The sequence below is a fragment of the Typopeltis vanoorti genome, chromosome 2, assembly GCF_054136105.1.
Source record: "Typopeltis vanoorti isolate ZY-2024b chromosome 2, IOZ_Tvanoo_1.0, whole genome shotgun sequence".
NCBI classification, from domain to species: domain Eukaryota; kingdom Metazoa; phylum Arthropoda; class Arachnida; order Uropygi; family Thelyphonidae; genus Typopeltis; species Typopeltis vanoorti.
Window position 1 is genome coordinate 123,526,745 of NC_143550.1, and position 19,670 is coordinate 123,546,414.

General features: G+C 38.1%; 1 protein-coding gene across 1 annotated transcript in view; it reads right to left on the reverse strand.

Moving 5' to 3' along the window:
- sha (shavenoid) overlaps positions 1-19,670 on the reverse strand; it is a 41,745-nt gene that overhangs the window by 10,015 nt on the left and 12,060 nt on the right. Inside the window, exons 3-5 of the mRNA XM_090402319.1 lie at positions 15,513-15,658; positions 5,466-5,601; positions 853-1,061 (exon numbers count right to left, since the gene is read on the reverse strand). Coding sequence (XP_090258445.1) covers positions 853-1,061; positions 5,466-5,601; positions 15,513-15,658 — 491 coding nt within the window. The remainder of the gene's footprint in view (positions 1-852; positions 1,062-5,465; positions 5,602-15,512; positions 15,659-19,670) is intronic.

Sequence of the window (19,670 nt, forward strand, 5' to 3'; positions counted from 1 at the left end):
ATCCGACAGCGTTTCCTGATTGATCATCTTTGGTCAATCTTATCACTTTGTCCTGGCCTCCTTCAGAAAATTCCTCACCTATCACAGTGTCTGTTTTTCTTTTCTTAAGGTTTCAAAGCACAGGAGATTTTAGTGTGGAGATGGTTAGTTTTATGTCCAATCCCAAACCTAGAAGACTAGGCTACGGTATTTATATCTTCCAGAGGTAGGGAGCTTGTATCCCTTGACACTATCTAGTAACAATTATCATTTTTGGTCTCGGCTTTGAGATCCTTTTTACCTTGCATATTTCAGTGATTTCAACATTGAGTACAGCGAAACCCATTTTGGTTTCGTATTCTATGGACAAAAAGTTCGGACATTTGACTACTTAGGAATCCTCCATTTGCTATGCACGATGCTGTTCTTCTGATGATTTCACTTCTGTTATAGAAACTAAGATTTTTCCAACATTTCTAATATCGTGGTCCTGAGTAGGACGTATTCCCTATCTAACTAACAGGCCCCGAGTTCGAATTCCACTGTGGATATGTATTTTTGTCTTTAGATGGGAGGTGAATTTCGTTGCTTGATGTGATACCACCACTTTCATTATTGGACGCCTGATGTGGCTTGAAGAAAGGTTCATGTTAGGTCTCTAGAGAAGGATTTTCGGATTATATACAAAATATACAAAAATAATAAAATTAATAAAAATAGAAAAAATCCTTAGTCCACCACTGTAGTGTTGTAATGTACTATAAGTTTAGAATCCTTCGTGGGTGGGAGAAACATAAAAAAAATTCTTCTCCTCATTTTATCTGGATTTCTATTCGCAATTACTTATTATGCTACCTCTTTAGTTCAACCAACCTTGCAATGTCCCTGAAATGTATCTTGGCCAGAACGCAAGTTTCCATATTCTGGTAACCTGTTCACAATGCATCTCTTGGAACGTCGCACTTTGACATAGATAAGCAGTCCCATAATGTACACCACACCCATGATTCCAAGGCACAATCCAATGATTAGAATATCTTGCCTCTTACTCAACGACATCTGACTAAAATAACTTTCAGAACCTAAGGAGAGAAAGGGGAGAAAAATATGTTTTTAGTGAAATGTTCATGAAGTACTATATATGCTCAATACATGTGTTCTTTACTAATCATACGACATACAAAATACAAATATACATTAAATGATCCTTTTAATTGTAATTAGTAATCACAGTAAATCCTTTGATTTCTAATGAATATAGTAGATAACGGTTATATTTAATTTCTCAACAGGCTACGAAAATCTCTATCTACCACCTAGGACAGTGGATATTTCCATCCGTCGGTAAATATTTGAATTGACAATCAATAGTTATTTAGCCAGAAATATGAAATACTTAGGATTTCTTCTATTATTTATTTGTATTCTTTAGATATTACAACCTAATAGAGTTAAGAAGCAGCAAAAACTGCGTCTAGCTTCCAGACCAGAGTACCCAACTTATCTAACCATTGAACAAGAATGGTGCAGATTTCAACGCCTTTTTACAAGTTTTTTTATTTATTCATATGGAGTTTCCTCCCTTTCCCCCCCCCCTCTCCCGTCCCTATTGGGGCGAGTTGAGCCTCCTCATGGGGGTTTGGTATTTATGGCTGTAGATCTGTGTGTGTATTCGCGGGGCCGGTTTGCCTGCTTGCGGAATTAAAAACCCTAGATAAACTGGGGGAAAAACCCTGCTGTCCACGCCCAAGACCGGCTAACTTGGCTATGGCTGAGGAAGATCCTTAAGCTCCTCACGTCAGCAACGGGAATCGAACCCAGGACACTCCTTCCCCAGGCATATGGTTGCGAAGCGCAAAGCCACTAAGCTAACCGCGCGGAGTTTTTACAAGTAAGAATAATAGACAAAAATAACTTAATGATGAACGTTAGTTGAACGTAATTCTAATTTTTTTTTTTTTTTTGTCAAGAGAACGATTAAGACGAAGGTTACCAAGGGACGCGTTCAGGTTTTAGGCAGAGGGACCCGTTCGAAAAATATGTTACAGTCTCCCTTAGACACCACTCCTCAGCACTCTGCTAGAGGAAACTCCATCATTTGACCCGCTACTCGTTTGGGGAGGTGTTTAGAGGCAGCGCAAAGAAATGATTCTGCAAAAGAACGGAAATGGCAACGACAACGGCACCAGATTAGGGCTTTAGGCAACTGGTACATCTTCTCTCAGACAGGGAAGGAGTTGGAACTGGTCAAGGAAGCCAAGCGCTACCGGCTAGACTTAGTCGGGCTTTCTTCGACCAAGAGAAGAGGCTCTGGAACTTGGTCGAAGAAATATAGTCTCAGCAGACCTATTTTCCTCAGTGTTGGACGTTCGTGTGAGAAGAGGGGAAGAGGTGGAAGCTCTACAACTCTGGTGTGAGCCCGACAATATCTGCTCAGGCGGGTGTGAGGATACTCACAAGCCCCCAGCTGTCAGACTATGTTGCTGTGTGGATCCCATTAGGGGGGGGGGGTATGTGCGTTAAGGCTTCAGATGAAAATCCATAATTTGGCTGTGGTGCAAGCTTATGCACCTAATCTGGAATCAGAATACTCTGCCTTCCTAGAGGAAATGGATGCTGCTTTTGACAGGGTGGCAGACATGGAATCAGTCCTGCTAATGGGTGACTTCAATGCACATGTCGAACAGATAACCAGACATGGAGGGGGTGTGGTCGGGAGGAACGGTGCCCCTGACCTTAACGCGAATGGGTTGAAATTATTAGACTTCTGCTGTACTAATAGCATGTGCATAATGAATACCTTCTTCCAGCACCGAGAAGTCCATAAGTATACCTGGTACAGGGATGCTCTAGAACAAAGGTCTCTGATTGACTTCTTTATAGTCTCAGCAGACCTATTTTCCTCAGTGTTGGACGTTCGTGTGAGAAGAGGGGAAGAACTGTCAACTGACCACCACCTTGTTGTGTGCACTCTACGGCTTCAGAAACCAGATACTACCATCAACGCTGGTAGGCCTAAACAGCTATACCAGGTGAAATGGGAGGCACTGGAAAATGAGGCTGTGAGGAAGAATTTTGCATATGACATTTCCTCCAGGTTACCTGAGATGCGTTTGCGGTATCCGCAAACGCATCTCAGGTGACCGCACGAAAAGCCTCAGCCTTTTCCTGCGGTATGCTGTCTTTACTGCCGCTGAGGAAGTAGACAGCAAATCAGAAGGCTTGGGAATCCTTTGGAGATAGATTAGACTCATCCTATGCAAATGCAGACAAAGTATTCTGGCAGACCATCTTCCGCCTTCGAGGGAGGAAACCGTGCACAGCAAGGGCAATTAAGGCATCCGATGATGCACTTTTAACAACCGAGAATGATATCCTCCACAGATGGAGGGAATACGTTGAGAGCCTTCTTAACCCGGGTGGTCCAGCAGTTGTGGACTTCCAAGAGGTGCAGATCGGGGCAATGACTAGTCTCACAGCAGAAGAGGTCCATTTAGCATAAAATCGCTAAAATCGGGCAAGGCTGTTGGCGATGATGAAATTCTGCCCGAAATGCTAAAAGCCTTAAATCGAGACGGTGTTCTCTGGCTAACTCGAGTGTGTCAGGCTGCTTGGATATCTGGGCGAGCACCAAAGCAATGGCAGACAGGCATAATAATACGTCTTCAAGAAGGGAGACCAGAAGGATTGCAGTAACTATCGTGGCATCTCTCTGCTCAGCCTGCCTGGGAAAGTGTATGCTAGGTGCTTGGAAAGACGGTGCAGGAGCATGGTTGAGTCAATGTTCCAGGAAGAACAATGTGGCTTTCGTCCTGGTAGAAGCACTACTGACCAAATCTTCACTTTAAGACAAGTCTTTGAGAAATCTTGGGAATATGCCAAGAATGTCTACACATGTTTTGTGGACTTGGAGAAGGCATATGATCGGATTCCTCGGGATAAGCTTTGGGAAGTAGTACATGTGTATGGAGTGGATGGACAACTATTAGCTGGCATCAAGTACCTGTATGAATGCCCAGAGTTTTGTGTCAGGGTAAACAGCACAAAGTCTGAACATTTCACAGTCTCTGTTGGCCTCCGCCAAGGGTGTGTTCTGTCACCCCTCCTTTTCATAATATTTATGGACTGGATTGATAGGCATAGCCGAGGCAGTGAGTGTGTCAGAATTGGAAAATATAGCATTGGTCATTTTTTTTGCAGATGACCTAGTTCTGCTTAGCTCTTCCACAGATGACCTCCAGCGGACCACGGATAAGTTTGTAGCTGTTTGTGCAGATGCTGGAATGAAGATAAGTGTGGCCAAAACGGAAACATGTGGTTTCAAGACAACCATCCCAGTGCACTCTACATGTAAGTGGAGTCCCAATGAGGCAGGTGGTGAAGTTTAAATACCTTGGGTCCATATTCACGAATAATGGAAAATGGGACGGAGAGCAAGATACTTGAATTGGCTTAGCAAGCTCAATATTGCGGGAGCTTGGCCGTTCGGTAGTACTGAACCGGTAGTTAAGCCAGAAGGCAAAGCTGGCTGTCTTCAATACAGTCTATGTCCTCATCCTCACCTATGGTCATGAGTGTTGGGTAATGACCGAAAGAATGTGGACACGAATCCAAGCGGCTGCAATGAGGTTCCTTCGAGGGGTTGCGGGGCTGACAAGACTCGACAGAGTCAGAAACTCTGCAATTCGGGAAACCCTCAATACTCAACCGCTGCTTCTCCGTGTTGAGAGATCACAGTTACGTTGGTACGGGCACCTTGTCAGAATGCCACAAGAGAGGCTCCCTCAGCAGACCCTCTTTGCCAAGCCAGAGGGTGGAAGGCCAAGGACTCGCTGGATAGATTATATCCAAAACCTTGGGTGGACACGTTTGGGAATCAAACCAGAACACCTGAGCTTGGTGGCAGAGGATCGTGACCATTGGAAGTTCCTCTTGCAGCTGTTGCCCCCCACAACCCAATTAGGAAAGGTGAGCCTTGAAGATGTATGTATGTATGTAAGGATTAAGACATGAATATATACTCTAAAGCCTTTTCATTTCGTAAGCGGACGAGTGGCGCTTTTTCATTTCACTGTGATATTATGGAAATCGGTAGGCTGCCAGTTTTTACCTCACCATCATTGAGGCTGAGTGTATTCATTCCTAAGACGTGCTAGAGAAGAAATTAAGAGATGACGTTTTCCGTCCCAGCTGGTATTTATTTGTATGTACTGCGTTCAACAATCCAAATTGCTTTCAGAGAAAAAATAAACCCTACTAAGACATCTAAACGCCCAAATTTTATTATAAATAACCTGATATAAAGTACGTAATATCAGATTTCAAACAAGAATTCATTTGAAATATATACATTTATTAATCCTTCATGGGCTGTACGATTCTCCAGATTGTGGAATTTGACTGTATGGTAGTTACTCCACTCTGGTTATATGGAATTAGAATTATATACAAGCAAAAAAAAAAAAAACTTTTGATTTATTTAGTACCTGTCATTCCTGACACCCATCCTACACGTAAAGAAATGCAGGCTTCGTAAGGAATTGCATCTGGTCTTCGACATCGTACTCGGATTAAGATGAACTGATGTTGAAGTCGATGACGATCTTTTTCACTTCCAAGCCACTGAAAATCACAACAGAAATAAAATTAAATATAGGGACTACTCGATAAGCATAATTTTCTAAAAATTAACACACACGCACACACACTGTTAAATTAGTATACAAATATGAAGCTCAGTCCACAATAGTAAAAATAGATAGTTTGCATTATATCAATTAGATGGAAATATAATTATGGAAATGATATTCTGATGAAAGATATTAGGATATTTTAAATAATAACAGATGGGCATAATAAATTATGATGGTAACACAGAAGATAACTTTTATTGTCTGTACAGTACAGTCTTCGGATTGTGTTCCTCGTTTCTTCTCTTATGCAGTGCAGGTGATGGCTTTGCTGGGCATGTTAAACACCCCGTAATAAATTAACCAAGAAGTTAGAGCTTCCTGCTTTCGAAGGTAAAACAGTAAAGCAGTTTCCTCAGACCGGCTGCTAGTAGTACACAGGATCGAATTGATTGGTTAATGCATCCTGATGAACAAGTGAATAATCTGCTGTTGCTGTTGTCTGTTCTGTCCGATTGCCTGGATGAAGTTCCCGTATAGCAGCATCAGTGGCGCACCAAGGAGGGGGGAAGGGGCCCTGTCCCCCAAAACAAAAAAGGGAAAAAAGCACTAGAAAATTTTCCAAAAATCTTTTCCTAATTAAAATTCATTTTTTTATTTATGTTGTGTCGAGTCTTCTATTTCTATACTACTTATGAATTAGCGATCATTGCAGATGCTCAGTCATAGGTCGTATGCGATGCGTACTGTGTATTCTCAAATCGTCTACTCAACTCACCCCCCTCCCCCCAAGATTAAATCCTGAGTGTGCCACTGAGCAGCATTCAGGGGAAACTATCTGGACCAAGTTTGGACCAGAGTCCGGATACTCCCTGTGGAGAGTTATATGAAAAAGTAAAATATCCCTCTAGCTGTACTAAAAACTTGTGTTCCTGAATTGACAATAGCATCGAAGCAAGCGTTGTATCCTAAAAGGGGAGATAAAAGCCAGCCGTCAAGCTCCAGTCCCATTGTCCTCACCTAGATATACTCTCAAAAGTAATGAATGTCATTAATTGCCAAATTCTTCACTGTCTGGAAATCCATCAGCTAATTAGCAATCGCCAAAATGGATTCGGCCAGTCTCGTTCTACAGTAGACCTCCTTGCTAACATTCGGACGCAGGTCGTGGAAATATTTAGAGAAACTCACGTGGTTTTTCTCGATATTTTCAAGGCATTTGATTGAGTCTGTAAAGGCATTGTTACCAACTTACCTTCTTATGTTCTACCTTTCTCTCTCCTATTTGTGACTGGATTGTCGGCTTCCTCTCTGGTCGTTCATTACATGTCATGGTAGATAGATTCCTCTCATCAGATTTTTCCATCAATGCTGGATCACCCACAGCGTGCTCTCGCTCACGTTCTTCCTTCTATAACACAATGACCTCTCCCTCTCCCTCTAACCTAGAGTCCTATCCATATTTTTGCTGATGGGTGCTCTCATTCCTGTTCGTCATTGGACAAACCTTGTATTACTCAAATGATTCCAGCTTCAAGATCTATCATAACCATTGTCTTAAATACTAATCTCCTCACCATTTTCAATAATCGATAATCTAGCGAATTTCAATGCTATCAAAACACGATATTTTCTTACTATCCTGAAGAAAGACCCTATGTTTGATAATATTTCGATTTCCAGGCAAGATCTGTCTTTTCTCTCTCTCTCTTGGGCTAACTTTCACATGTAGCTTATCCTGGCATAAACAATCACATCCATAACTTCATCAGCCCTCTAAAATTTTTTTCTAATTCAAAACACTACTCTCCTGCTCAATTCCTAACATTTTATAAATCTCAAATCTGAACGATTTTAGAATAGTTTATTTACTACTCACAATTTGGGGTGGTGCACTCAAAACTCCCTAAGAATCCTTTGATAACCTGTCTAATAGGTGAATTCTCTTTCACACAGCCTCCCTCCATTCATTTTATCAGAGGCTCTCCTCTCTGTTTATGCATTATACATTTTTAGATACTTTCATGGACGTTGCTCATCCAAACTGGCCACTTCTATTTCTTTAATCATATAAGAACACGGTATTGGTCAACATCTACATCCGTGCTTTGAAACAGGCTTCCACATATCGTTTTTCTGAATGAATAAAATCTCAGTTTCAAGAAATATGTTAACAGATTCTTTCTCTCTCTCTCTCTCTCTCTCTCTCTCTCTATGATTTGTGATGTGTGTGATTGATATAAAAAAACAAAACCCAACATTTATTATTAATTATATGAAGAGCCAAAGGCTTCAATTCGGCGATATATAACTTGTTTAAGTTAAGGGATATTACATCCCATATTGTTTCTTAGCCGAATAAGAAACTCAAAGAGTTTCATGCCGAATATAGAAACTATATAAAGTTCGGCGATTCCAAGCGTAAGCAAATACCTGGAAAGCAGCACCTGATCCATTTAGGTAGTGCAAACTGAGGCAACCCATAGAAAGGGTGGAGCAAGCTCCAATCACTATTCTTGGTATTTACCCATAATGTGAACTTCGCTCCTAGGAGCTGTATTACTGTTCAACATTATGAGAGGAGGTCACTACCCAGACCGATTTCAACCTTTTTTGAGGTCTCATCAGTGAGTAGGTAGACCTAGTTAATACCAAGTTTGTAGCGAACAGAACTTACATCCCTTCTATGAGAATCGCCAAGAAAGTGTGTTTCTTATTCGGCTAAGAAACAATATGGGATGCAATATCCCTTAACTTAAATAAGTTCATGTCGCCGAATTGAAGCGTTTGGCTCTTCATATAATTAATAATTTATTAAGACACCTTCTTGGCAATTCTCATAGAAGGGATGTAAGTTCTGTTCGCTACAAACTTGGTATTAACTAGGTCTACCTACTCACTGATGAGACCTCAAAAAAGGTTGAAACCGGTCTGGGTGACCTCCTCTCATAATGTTGAACAGTAATACAGCTCCTAGAAGCTAAGTTCACATTATGGGTAAATACCAAGAATAGTGATTGGAGCTTGCTCCACCCTTTCTACGAGTTGCCTCAGTTTGCACTACCTAAATGGATCAGGTGCTGCTTTCCAGGTATTTGCTTACGCTTGGAATCGCCGAACTTTATATAGTTTCTATATGCAGCATGAAACTCTTTGAGTTTCTTATTCGGCTAAGAAACAATATGGGATGTAATATCCCTTAACCCAATATTTATGTTCTGGATCAGTCTTTCATTCAACTGAGAATTCAGAGCGGTTGGTTCTATTCGTTAAGAAGGAAAGCAACAAAGTCGAGCTTAATTTAAACATCAGCAAAACAAAAGTGATAGCTTCTGGTAATTTAGATGAATTTATGACAGAGGGAGATAAAATAGAGATCGTTGAAAATAGTTTTATAAATGAAAAAGTTTTAATGGTTAAAAATTAAAATGAGAAGTTCGTTTGAAGAAACTTTTCATTTTAATGTTTAACCATTCTTTTAAGTTAAACATTTTCGGTTAATCGCTGTCATTTTTAAATTACAAAATATAAAAATCCTCACTAAATGTTTCCATTGGTAATTAAAATAAGGATAGTCATGGAGGATTCGTTTGAATTATGGGCGTGGAGGAGACTGTTAAGAATCCCATGAACTGTAAGAATCCCATGACTAATAAGAAGGTTTTAAAGGGTATAAAGACAGGATGTTCCTTAGAGGCGATGATCGCTAAACAGCAGGTAATCTGTTTTTGACATATGCGAGCAGATGAATCATTGGAAAACGCAGTTATGCTGGGGAAGATTGAGGGCATGAGAAGGAGAAGAAGACCGCATAAGAGTTGGATGTGCAACATAAAGGAACTTATCAACTTGAACTTACAATTGCTAAAAGAAAAGACAAGAGGCCGAGTTGGATGGAACCTTTGTTCACAAGATCGTTAAGAGTCGAAAAGAACTGGATGGCATATAACAACAACAACATATCGATGTATTTTAATTTTGTTGACATTTTTTATAGTTTATCTTGAGTTGATTATCATGCCTGATATCAGCTTATTTCAAAATTAAGCTTTATTCATTTGTAATTCAGTATTGGCATACAATACGGTTGATCAAGGGTACTAGATGTTAAAAATCTGGAGAGAGTTCTAATTTTGGTGGGAATGCGGGATTTTCAGTCTATCTGGGATAATGAAATAACTGAGTTCTGCAATTCCATTTATCGTTTTGACCTTTATAACGGTTTCGTTCCTTTATCCCACGACCTAAGTCAACCTACGCATACTGGCCACTGAATTAGAAATCTTTATGCAGATGTACGTAAACTTACGCAGCGTATATGTGCAAAACATTTGGTAAATAGTTGCCTAGAACACTCGCTTCATCATGTGTTCATGCTGAAAACAGCAGAGCTGATTGGTTTCTCAAAAGGTGAGATATCATGGGTTTTTAATCAGCGGAAAAATAACACACATTACTGTCTAAGAGGCTTAACTGTGGTCCTAAGACAATCTGTCAGCAACGAGATCACCTTGGTATGAGAAGTCTTGTACGGACAAACAGAACTTCCTGTGTGCAGCAATTAACCGAAGTATTTAATGAAGGTGCTCCCGACCCATATCTCCTGAACTATGTGCACGAAATTGAAGAGAATCGAAAAGTTTTTAATATAGTGATTGGTATGTATATCTTCCTAAAACGGCGATTTAGTGACGCTGACACCTCGTCAGTTTAATTTAATACGATGAATAAATGATTGTACAGTTAAATAATGAATTAAAGAACATATGGATTTTCGAGTCACTGGGAGTTTCACCTTTATGCAAAATATGAATTTCATTACTGTATTAATTGTGTCCACGGTTTATATTTTCATTGATATTTAGCATTTTTTAGTACTTTAGTCACTTCTTAGAAAACTCTTTCAAATTAAATTATTAAGCATTATCATCGAATTCCTGATACATGAAATTTAAGGATGATGATGATGTACGTCGTATGACGTTTAAAAATTCAGTGATGATGATGCACCCTCGAGAGGTACACAGGATACGATGATGCTGCACATGATAAATTTACATTTATTAATAATTTCCCATTGACAGCTTTCCTCTAAATTATTTGTCGGGTGAAAAAAGAGGAAGAGAATAAAGTGGGATTCCCCAGGGTTTTCAGTACGGAGGTCGTTACTATTTATTTTTTATGTTAATGATGTTGTGAATGGATTGACATAGAATAATGCAGCTGTTTGCATATGTTGAGACATTGCTAAGACAAGTTTAAAATCTTACTATATTTAAGATTTTAAAATTGGCGATTCAGGGATAGAAGTTGTGTATTCTGTTGGTGGTATTATATTACGGTAGCTAGAGAAGACTACGAATCTTGAGTTGATTGTCAACAGGGAGTTAAACTTCGGGGGGGGGGAGACATTGCAACGAACGAGCCATCCCTAAAATTAGACAAGGGAGGAGAGAAAAAAAATTTGGCATAGAGAGTGGCGAGAGTATGGAATGCATTGCTTAAGAAGATAGGAATGTGCAGAGAGTGAATTATTTTAAAGTATTGCATGATCAACTTGAGCGACCTGGAGCAGACTTTCCATGAGGAGTTTCTTGATTACGTGATGGTCCTGTGGTGACGACCACAATGACAACAACAATAGTAATGAGGAAAATAACACTTTGAACGAGATGATTCAAATAACTTGCACGTGTAGCTGTCTTTTCACAACTGCTGAGTGCAGCATTTCTGAATCCCTGTTGACTCTCTGTACGCCTGGCTGATCGTTTCCATATCTTGGTGCTTGAGATTTTCAAGGACCAAGCTTTCTGAACACCGTTTAGTTCCTTCTGTGTGTATTTCTTGACAGAGCTACACGCATGCATTTCCATCAGCTCGTAATGTTGCTGGCATTTGATTTTTGGTGATGTATCTTATACCAACAAGATGACATAACCTAAAACGACATGGATAGACCACTTATTTGTTATCTTATACCCACATAAATTACAATCTATTGCAAAAGGAAAGTAATACTTTTTTAATGTATTAAAAAGTATTACTTATATCAGAGTGAAACAATAAAAATATTCATTTTTATTGTTTTACAGAAAATTTTCACTTGTAAGTGGAATGTAGGAATATAGGGGGTGCTTAAGGGTCAAAGCTATATAACTGAGAGGAGACCTCTACATAGCCTTCAAAGGAATGCGAAGAATCGATCAGGGCTTCTGACCTAATGTCCAGTCCTCACCTTCTCGTAGTACACCCTGTTAAGTTGTTAGGTATACTATGTTTATTTATAGGTATACTTAGGTTATTATGTCTACCTGGATACTGAATGAACAAGGATGGGCTGGCAATTTGTGATTTATCCGACCAAATTGTATTCTTATTGGCTTAAACCAAAATAAAAACTGATGGTACAACATGACAGAATTTCATGCCGGCTGGGGCGTCTCCCGGTTAAACAAGGCCCCCAGGGAACCAGGGCGAACAGCGAAAAGTCAGCTAGTGAAACAATTCCTAAAACACACCCCAACTCAATATCACCAGAATTGAAGATCGGTACTATCGACACGAGAAGCCTGAATGGCAAAGAAATGCAGCTAGCTGAGGAATTAGATAAGTACCAGATCGACATAATTGGGGTGACTGAAACAAAAAAAGACAAAAACTGGTGAGAACTTTCTGAACAATAAATACAAAATGTTCAGGCAATGACAATCAAGGAAAAGAAGGAGTAGCCATAGTATTCAACACTAAATACGAGGCTAATCTTCTTGAATGGCAGTCAGTCTCAAGTAAAGTGATGTGGGCAAATATCAGAATGGGGAACTAGACAATGAGACTTATTTGTGCCTATGGTCCCACAGAAGGTTCTCCTAAGGTAGAAGCGGAGGAATTTTTTGAGGTTTTAAAAAAGCAACTGACACAATTAAAAATGAAAAGTTGGTCCTTGTTGGGGATCTAAATAGCAGAGTAGGAAATGATTGTCAGACATAAAAAAAATATTTTGGAAAAATTTGGAGAAAAGAGCAAAGCTAATAATAATGGCAAATACTTTTTGGATTTCTGCTCAGGACATGGACTGGTTATTACTAACTCCATGTTCCAACATAAAAATGTGCACAAATTCACATGGAGAGAAGAGGCAAAGAATAAAAAAAGTATCATTGACTATATTATTGTTGATAATGATGTTTTCTCTCTGGTGCAGGACACCAGAGTGTACAGAGGATTTGAAATTGGAAGTGATCACCATTTAGTCTTAAGCAGGATAAAACTGAATTTCATATTGAAAAGAAGAACATGTAAGAAAGTTTTAAAACGAATAAAAGTTGAGCAGCTCTCAGATGTGAACTGTAGACTAAAATACACAAACATGATTGAAATAAAAAATGAAAGAGTTTGAGAACAGGAACCAAACCTTGGAGATTCAGTGGCAAGCCCTCAAGAAAACACTGATTGATTTAGCCTGAGAGGCATGTGGTGAGGTTGTCTGTAAGGATAGAATAATGAGAACTCTATAGTGGACACAGGAAGTTAAAGAGGCAGTGAAAGAAAATAAGAAAGCATATCAAAAGTTCCTGGCAAATAAGTCGACTTGTGCTCTTAGAGAATACAGAAAGAAATGTAACAAGCTAAATACTGTGCAAAACTAGCTACACAAAAGTCATGGGAGGACTTAGTAGCTTTGGCAAGGATATAGAAAATAAATATCAAGAAGGTAGCAAGCTATTCTGGAGGTTGTTGAGGAAGCTCAGAAATGGAGGAAAGTGTGCTGTAAAAGGAATTAGAGATGATAAAGGTGACATGAAAACTGAAGGAATAGATATCCTTACAGTATTTAGCAATTACTTCGAAAAATTGCTAAATGATACAAGCAGCGATGACAGCACAGTGGTCAAAAGCACTCAACAGGCATGCAGTCAGGAATACATTTCCATACTTGAAGTAGAAAAGCCATCAAAACTCTGAAATGTAAAACGTCAGCAGGAGTAGATGATATTCGACCAGAAATGCTCACGTATGGAGGTATAAAAGTCTTATAGCGGCTGCACTGCATACTTCAGAAGGCCTGCACAGAGGGACAAAATCCAGATGATTGGAGTAAAGATCTCATACTACCCATATATATATAAAGGGAAATAAAACTGAAAGTCAGAATTATAGAGGTATTTCTCTACTGAGTGTTCCTGGTAAGATATATGCAAGTAAATATATGCATTAGCCGGTCTGGCTGGCCGAGTGGTTAGCATATCCGCTCTCCAGTCAAAAGGTTGCGGGTTCGAATCCCGTGGACATGGATGTGTGTGATTGTCTGTGGAAAAATAGTGATGGTGGTCGGCGGTAGATGGCGTTGGTGTAGTTGCGGTCGGTCGGTGAATTGAGTGATGGAGACAGAGCTGTGGAGCAGGTGCCCACCCTCGATGAGCCTTTGCACTCCCTGGAGGTGTCAAATAATAATGATAATAATAATAATAATAATAATAAGTATACTTGAGAAACGGTTGAGAAGTATTGTGGAAGTGAAGCTTGGTGAAGAACAAGCTAGATTCAGTCCAAATAGAGGCTGGGAGGATCAGATTTACACTTTTTGCCGGATAGTTGAGAAATCATGGGAATATAACAAAGATCTGTATTTAAGTTTTGTAGATCTGGAAAATCTTGTGACAAGGTGCCAAGAGAGAAGAGAGAAGATATTCACAAGGCTACAGTTATATTGTGTCAATGGGGCATTATATCAAGCAATACTTCGTCTTTATTTGAGTTGTGGGTCAGCAGTTAGAATTGAAGGAAGTACAGGAAGATGGTTTAATGTTAAATCTGGTGTGAGACAAGGATGTACATTATCCCCTCTGTTATTCATTATCTATATGGATCACGTTATGAAGGAAGGTGGTATTAAACCTGATATCAAAATTGGAGATGTTAATGTCAGCTCTTTGCTTTGTGCGGATGATATTATACTTCTAAATAAATCCGCTACAAGTCTGCAAGATTCCCTGACCAAAATGAATAACTGTTGTAATAGATATGGTATGAAGGTCAGCATTAAAAAGACAAAGAGAATGAAAATAGGCAGAAATATTGAAAATATCAAATGCATTGTGAATGGAGAACCTATAGAACAAGTAAAACATTTCAGCTACTTAGGCACGATTTTTAGTGAAGATGGTAATTAAATATGGAAATAGACAACGGAATCAACAAAGCTGGTAGGAAGTCAACTGGATAAATTTATATGGAATGAGAGAGAAATTAGCCAACACACTAAACTAGATGTATATAAGACAGTGTTCAAACCAATTTTAACTTATGGATCTGAAAGCTAGGTTAGAAGTAAAACATTTGACCAAAGACTAGAGACCGCAGATATGAGAGTCTTAAGAAAGATTAGAGGCGTGAACAGATGGCATCAATGGCAATATCATATTAAAAACTAGGATATTAGGAAAGAACCTGATACTGTCAGGAATGCGTTAGCAGAGCTAATCTCAGGTGCTATGGCCCCTTAAACAAAATGGGAGAGGTAAGATTAGCAAAACAAGTGTTCTCTGCCAGGTTGGCAGGAAAATGACATTGATTGAGAAAGACCAAGATATAGATGGATCGATACAGTAAAAAGTGCCTTAGAAGATAGAAATATAAGATCTGATAATGTTGGAGTCTTGACAGGAAACAGATTGATTTGGAGGAAAATTGTAGATAGGAAGTTAGAAATTATGATGTAAATTCTTCATGTAATACAATTTTCCTCCAAATCAATCTGTTTCCTGTCAAGACTCAGTATATTCAGTATGTACAGTATATTCCCCTGTAATATACTGTACATCCCCTTGAAGGAATATATCAGGAATTTGATGATGATGATGATGATGATGAAATGTATGTTTAAAACTAACATTTTGACTTTACCTGAATAAAAATTTTTCCTCTATCCTGATACAATTCAAACATTGGACCTCCTTCCTCTTTCACTATTGGTATCCATCCCTTGGACGTCATATGTTCTGTAACTGTGATGTTACACAACATATTAGACAATGCATTTTCTCCTTCCCCTGTAAATGGAAATGAAAAATACCTTTTATATTATTTGTGGAATACTTTAAGAAATTAACTGATGGATGTTTTTAAAAGATCAGGAAATACGAATAGGAAACAAACGCATTCAAAAACGTATGTAATGTAATAAACTTTCATAATGTTTTTTTTTAGTTCCATTGATAAATTGATATTAGTGACAAATATTATTATTGATAAATTTGTATTAAGGAAAATAATGATTTGATGACATTTAATGAAATAAGAAATTTGATGATATGTAATTATGAAGAGCTGTTTAGCCCTGTGGAAAAGACGTTTGCATTCATTGCACGAGGCGCCTGAAGAAGAAGAAGAACATTCATTTCGTTGTAGTCGCCGACTAGAGGAACTTTTTTTACGCCTTTCTTCGACCTGTTCTCGAGTTAGGTCGATCTTTGACACTGGGAGGTAGGTTTCACGTATCTTGAAACTGAATTTTACCACCGCAATTCGAGAAAATCGACAGGTCTTACACCGTTTCAGACCGACTATCACTATCTCTGATAGTTGATAGTCGGTCTTTAAGAGTAGAACTTGACTGATCGCTGATTTATTTATATAATGAGTAGCGTCGAACATGTTAATGTAGTTTTTGGTATATAAAAATAATAAAAATAAAAGGAGGACAGGGAATGTAAGGAAAACATTATGGAAAAGAGGAAGTGCAAGCCTTCCCGTTGAAGATGAAGAATTTAGGAAGAAGAGTACATGCTGAAAGTTGTGAAAACATTGACATAAAACATCAACGTTGAAAATCAGCGGCTGTGCATTTAGATATAAACAATGGTATGGTTTATATCAATCATGTAGCATAGTAACATTCGTAACAGTGACAGGTTGTCTCTGGGTGAAATATAGAGATTAGCTATTCAGTGGCACAGAATATCATAGCCAAACTAGAACAACACTTTTTGAGCAATACTCAAGTCATGTAAAACTATGTCATGAAATGCTTGCCGCATAAAAAGTGTACAGAGTGAAATGAAATTGATGTTCAGTGAATAAAATCCTTGGAAACAGTTGCGACACCGTGTGTGTGTGTGTGTGTGTGTGTGTGTGTGTGTGCGTGCGTGCGTGCGTGTGTGTGTGTGTGTGTGTGTGTGCGTGCGTGCGTGCGTGCGTGCGTGTGTGTGTGTTACATTGCAATGGATGAAACCTATTGAGAGATTTATGAAGTTTCTTTATAAGGTATTAAAGTAACTGAAACGATTCAAGGAGTAGTTAGTTCACCGAGTGATATATATCCCCGAAACACGTACTCCGTGTTTAATTTTAAATGGCATTTGGAGAAGAGAGAGAGAGAGAGAGAGAGAGAGAGAGAGAGAGAGAGAGAGAGAGAGAGAGAGAGACAGTATGAAGACAACTGCTGACAACTCGTGGTCCCTAACCTTAACACTGTATATAATATTCTGAAATAGGATGAGTTCTATGGTCGATCTTCTTGAGTTTTAGGATTAAAAACCCGATCAATTTTCAGCTTTGAAAAAAACCTTACTTGCATGTACCAGAGATTGAATAGCTCGGGAATCGGTCGAAGAAAGGTTTAGAAAAAGGTCCACTAACTTAGAACAGTATTTGCTTAGGAAGTCTAGCACTACAATGGATACAAATGTCATTTCGACAGAGCTACATAACCCTTCTGAAAATAGATAGTCCATTTAAACAAGTGTAGAATTGTGGACTACTAATTTCAAGTAATAGAGCTATCATCATGTATTTTCCATGAAGTTCCCCCTATTATTTCGATTATTCTAAGATTATTTTTAACTATATGAATACTCAAAACTCTGTCTTCCATTGTTATCTAATAAATAAAATTAAGATGAGTAAAAAAATAAGGACAATGCCAATTCAATTTGGTTTAATTAACCCCATAAGGGACTTGATATTAATAATAATGCTGCCACTGGTCACCAGTGGCAGCATTATTAATATCAGGATAAGGCGATTTATCTGGTTATTCTAGAAGGAAGCTACTTAATGAAGCACAGAGCAGCAGCAGTAACTGTCTGACTGAGATCGCTTTTGAAATCTTATAAGCTTTACAGTTTCGTTCTCAATGATTCATGGAATGTTCAATTAGAAGAAGCGCTAATTATAATATCATAAATAAATGGACCATTTAAAAAAGTCCAAAAAGTCACGTTTCAAAAGTGTGTTTTATACACTTTTGATACGTGAAACATGTATCTGCTATGGTCTGTAAAGCAAATGTGAATATTTCTATACTCTACAAATATTTAGTATGGGAAGTTCAAATTTGTTTAATTTATCAGAATCTTAAACTATGGAACATTCCATAGTTTAGGATTCATAGCTGTTTTGCATTTCATAGCTTAATCTTAAGGTATGTTAAAATAGCATAATTTTTAATATGTAAAAGATTTTCTTCTCTGCTGGCCAGTCTGCCACACACACACACACACACATACACACACACACACACACACACATACACACACACACACACACACACATATATATATATATAGCAAAAAATTGCTTGAAAACATCTCTTAAAGATCAGGACCTAGGCAGAAAAAAAATACTAAAATACTAATAAATAATAATATTTTGGAATTACTTCATTTACTTATTTAGGATGCATGATTGCATATAAAAGCGAAAAAGAACATAAATATGCCAATTACAAAAATAGCAGGTTATAATACATTTTGTGCTTAAACTTATTTGGAAGAGATACTAGATTAAAAGTTTATGATTTATGTAATGAGAAACACAGCGAAATATATCCTATTTGATCAGAATGGAAATGAGGAAATAACGAAAGAATTAAACCAAGAACCAGTAATAAAAAATAAAATAATTTTTTTTTCATCGTTTACACTTAGCATTAGACGATTCGATAAAACAAATTAAAGAAATAAATCATTTTGAAATATTTATGGATAAATTATATGCTTTTTATCATCAATCACCAAAAAATCAACGCGAATTAAATACGATTGCAAAAGACCTTGGTATCGAAATTTTAAAGATCGACCGTGTGTTTGGACCACGATGGGCAGCTTGCAGTTTACGAACGGCTCTTGCTTTGTGGAGAAATTACCCAGAAAGCATTTTGCATCGAACGATAAATAAGGGCTTTTTAAACTGACTTCTCAATTTGGAATTTTTAAAAGATCTGGCATTAATGATTGATATCCTACAGGAATTATCATATCTGTCAGAAGCTCTACAAAGTCGCAATATAAGTATTATAAGGACTAAGTTAGGCCTTTTTCTTTTTTTTTTTTTTTATTTTTGCTCGACGATGCGAGCCCTTTGTTAAAATTTCCATAGCTCACCACTGGCTATAAGGCCTAAATTTTTGAAGCAAATGATGATTCCAAATATACTATAAAAATGTAAACATATATATTAAAAAAAACATAAATAGGAGATACCTAGAAATCTGATAATAACGAGATACAGTAATTTTAAACAAATACAGTTTCTTTAAGAAGTATATGCGCTATCTAGAAACGGTATAAAAAACGAACATTTGGATGTGATACTTTAATTCGATTTCGTTTACGCATATCGTGCTGGTAGCGATAAAATATCTCATACATTTTAAAACTCAAGATTTTCATGAAGACACAAATAACATCTACCCTTGAGGCAATCAATGAGAGAACTGTTCTGCATGCATGGCCAACAATTTTCGATTAGATTATACTGCTTCAAAATGACAAGCGTGCTTCTTCAATATTCGCTAGTAATAAATTCTGCTCTGGGCGAACTAATGAATTAAATTGAAGCTGAGGTTTCGCAACGGAGATATCTAAATTGATCATAATTTCATTTCAAGACGGTGTTGATGTTCACGACACGGAACATCAATACCGTCTTACACGTTGTAAGAAACATTGTCTCGATGACGCTCTCCAGGGCGCCTGAGCAAAGACTAAAAGAAATAATGTTTCACTACTTGAAATCTAAGTGATTTTATGAAACGACATATGAAATAGATTGAAGGATAAG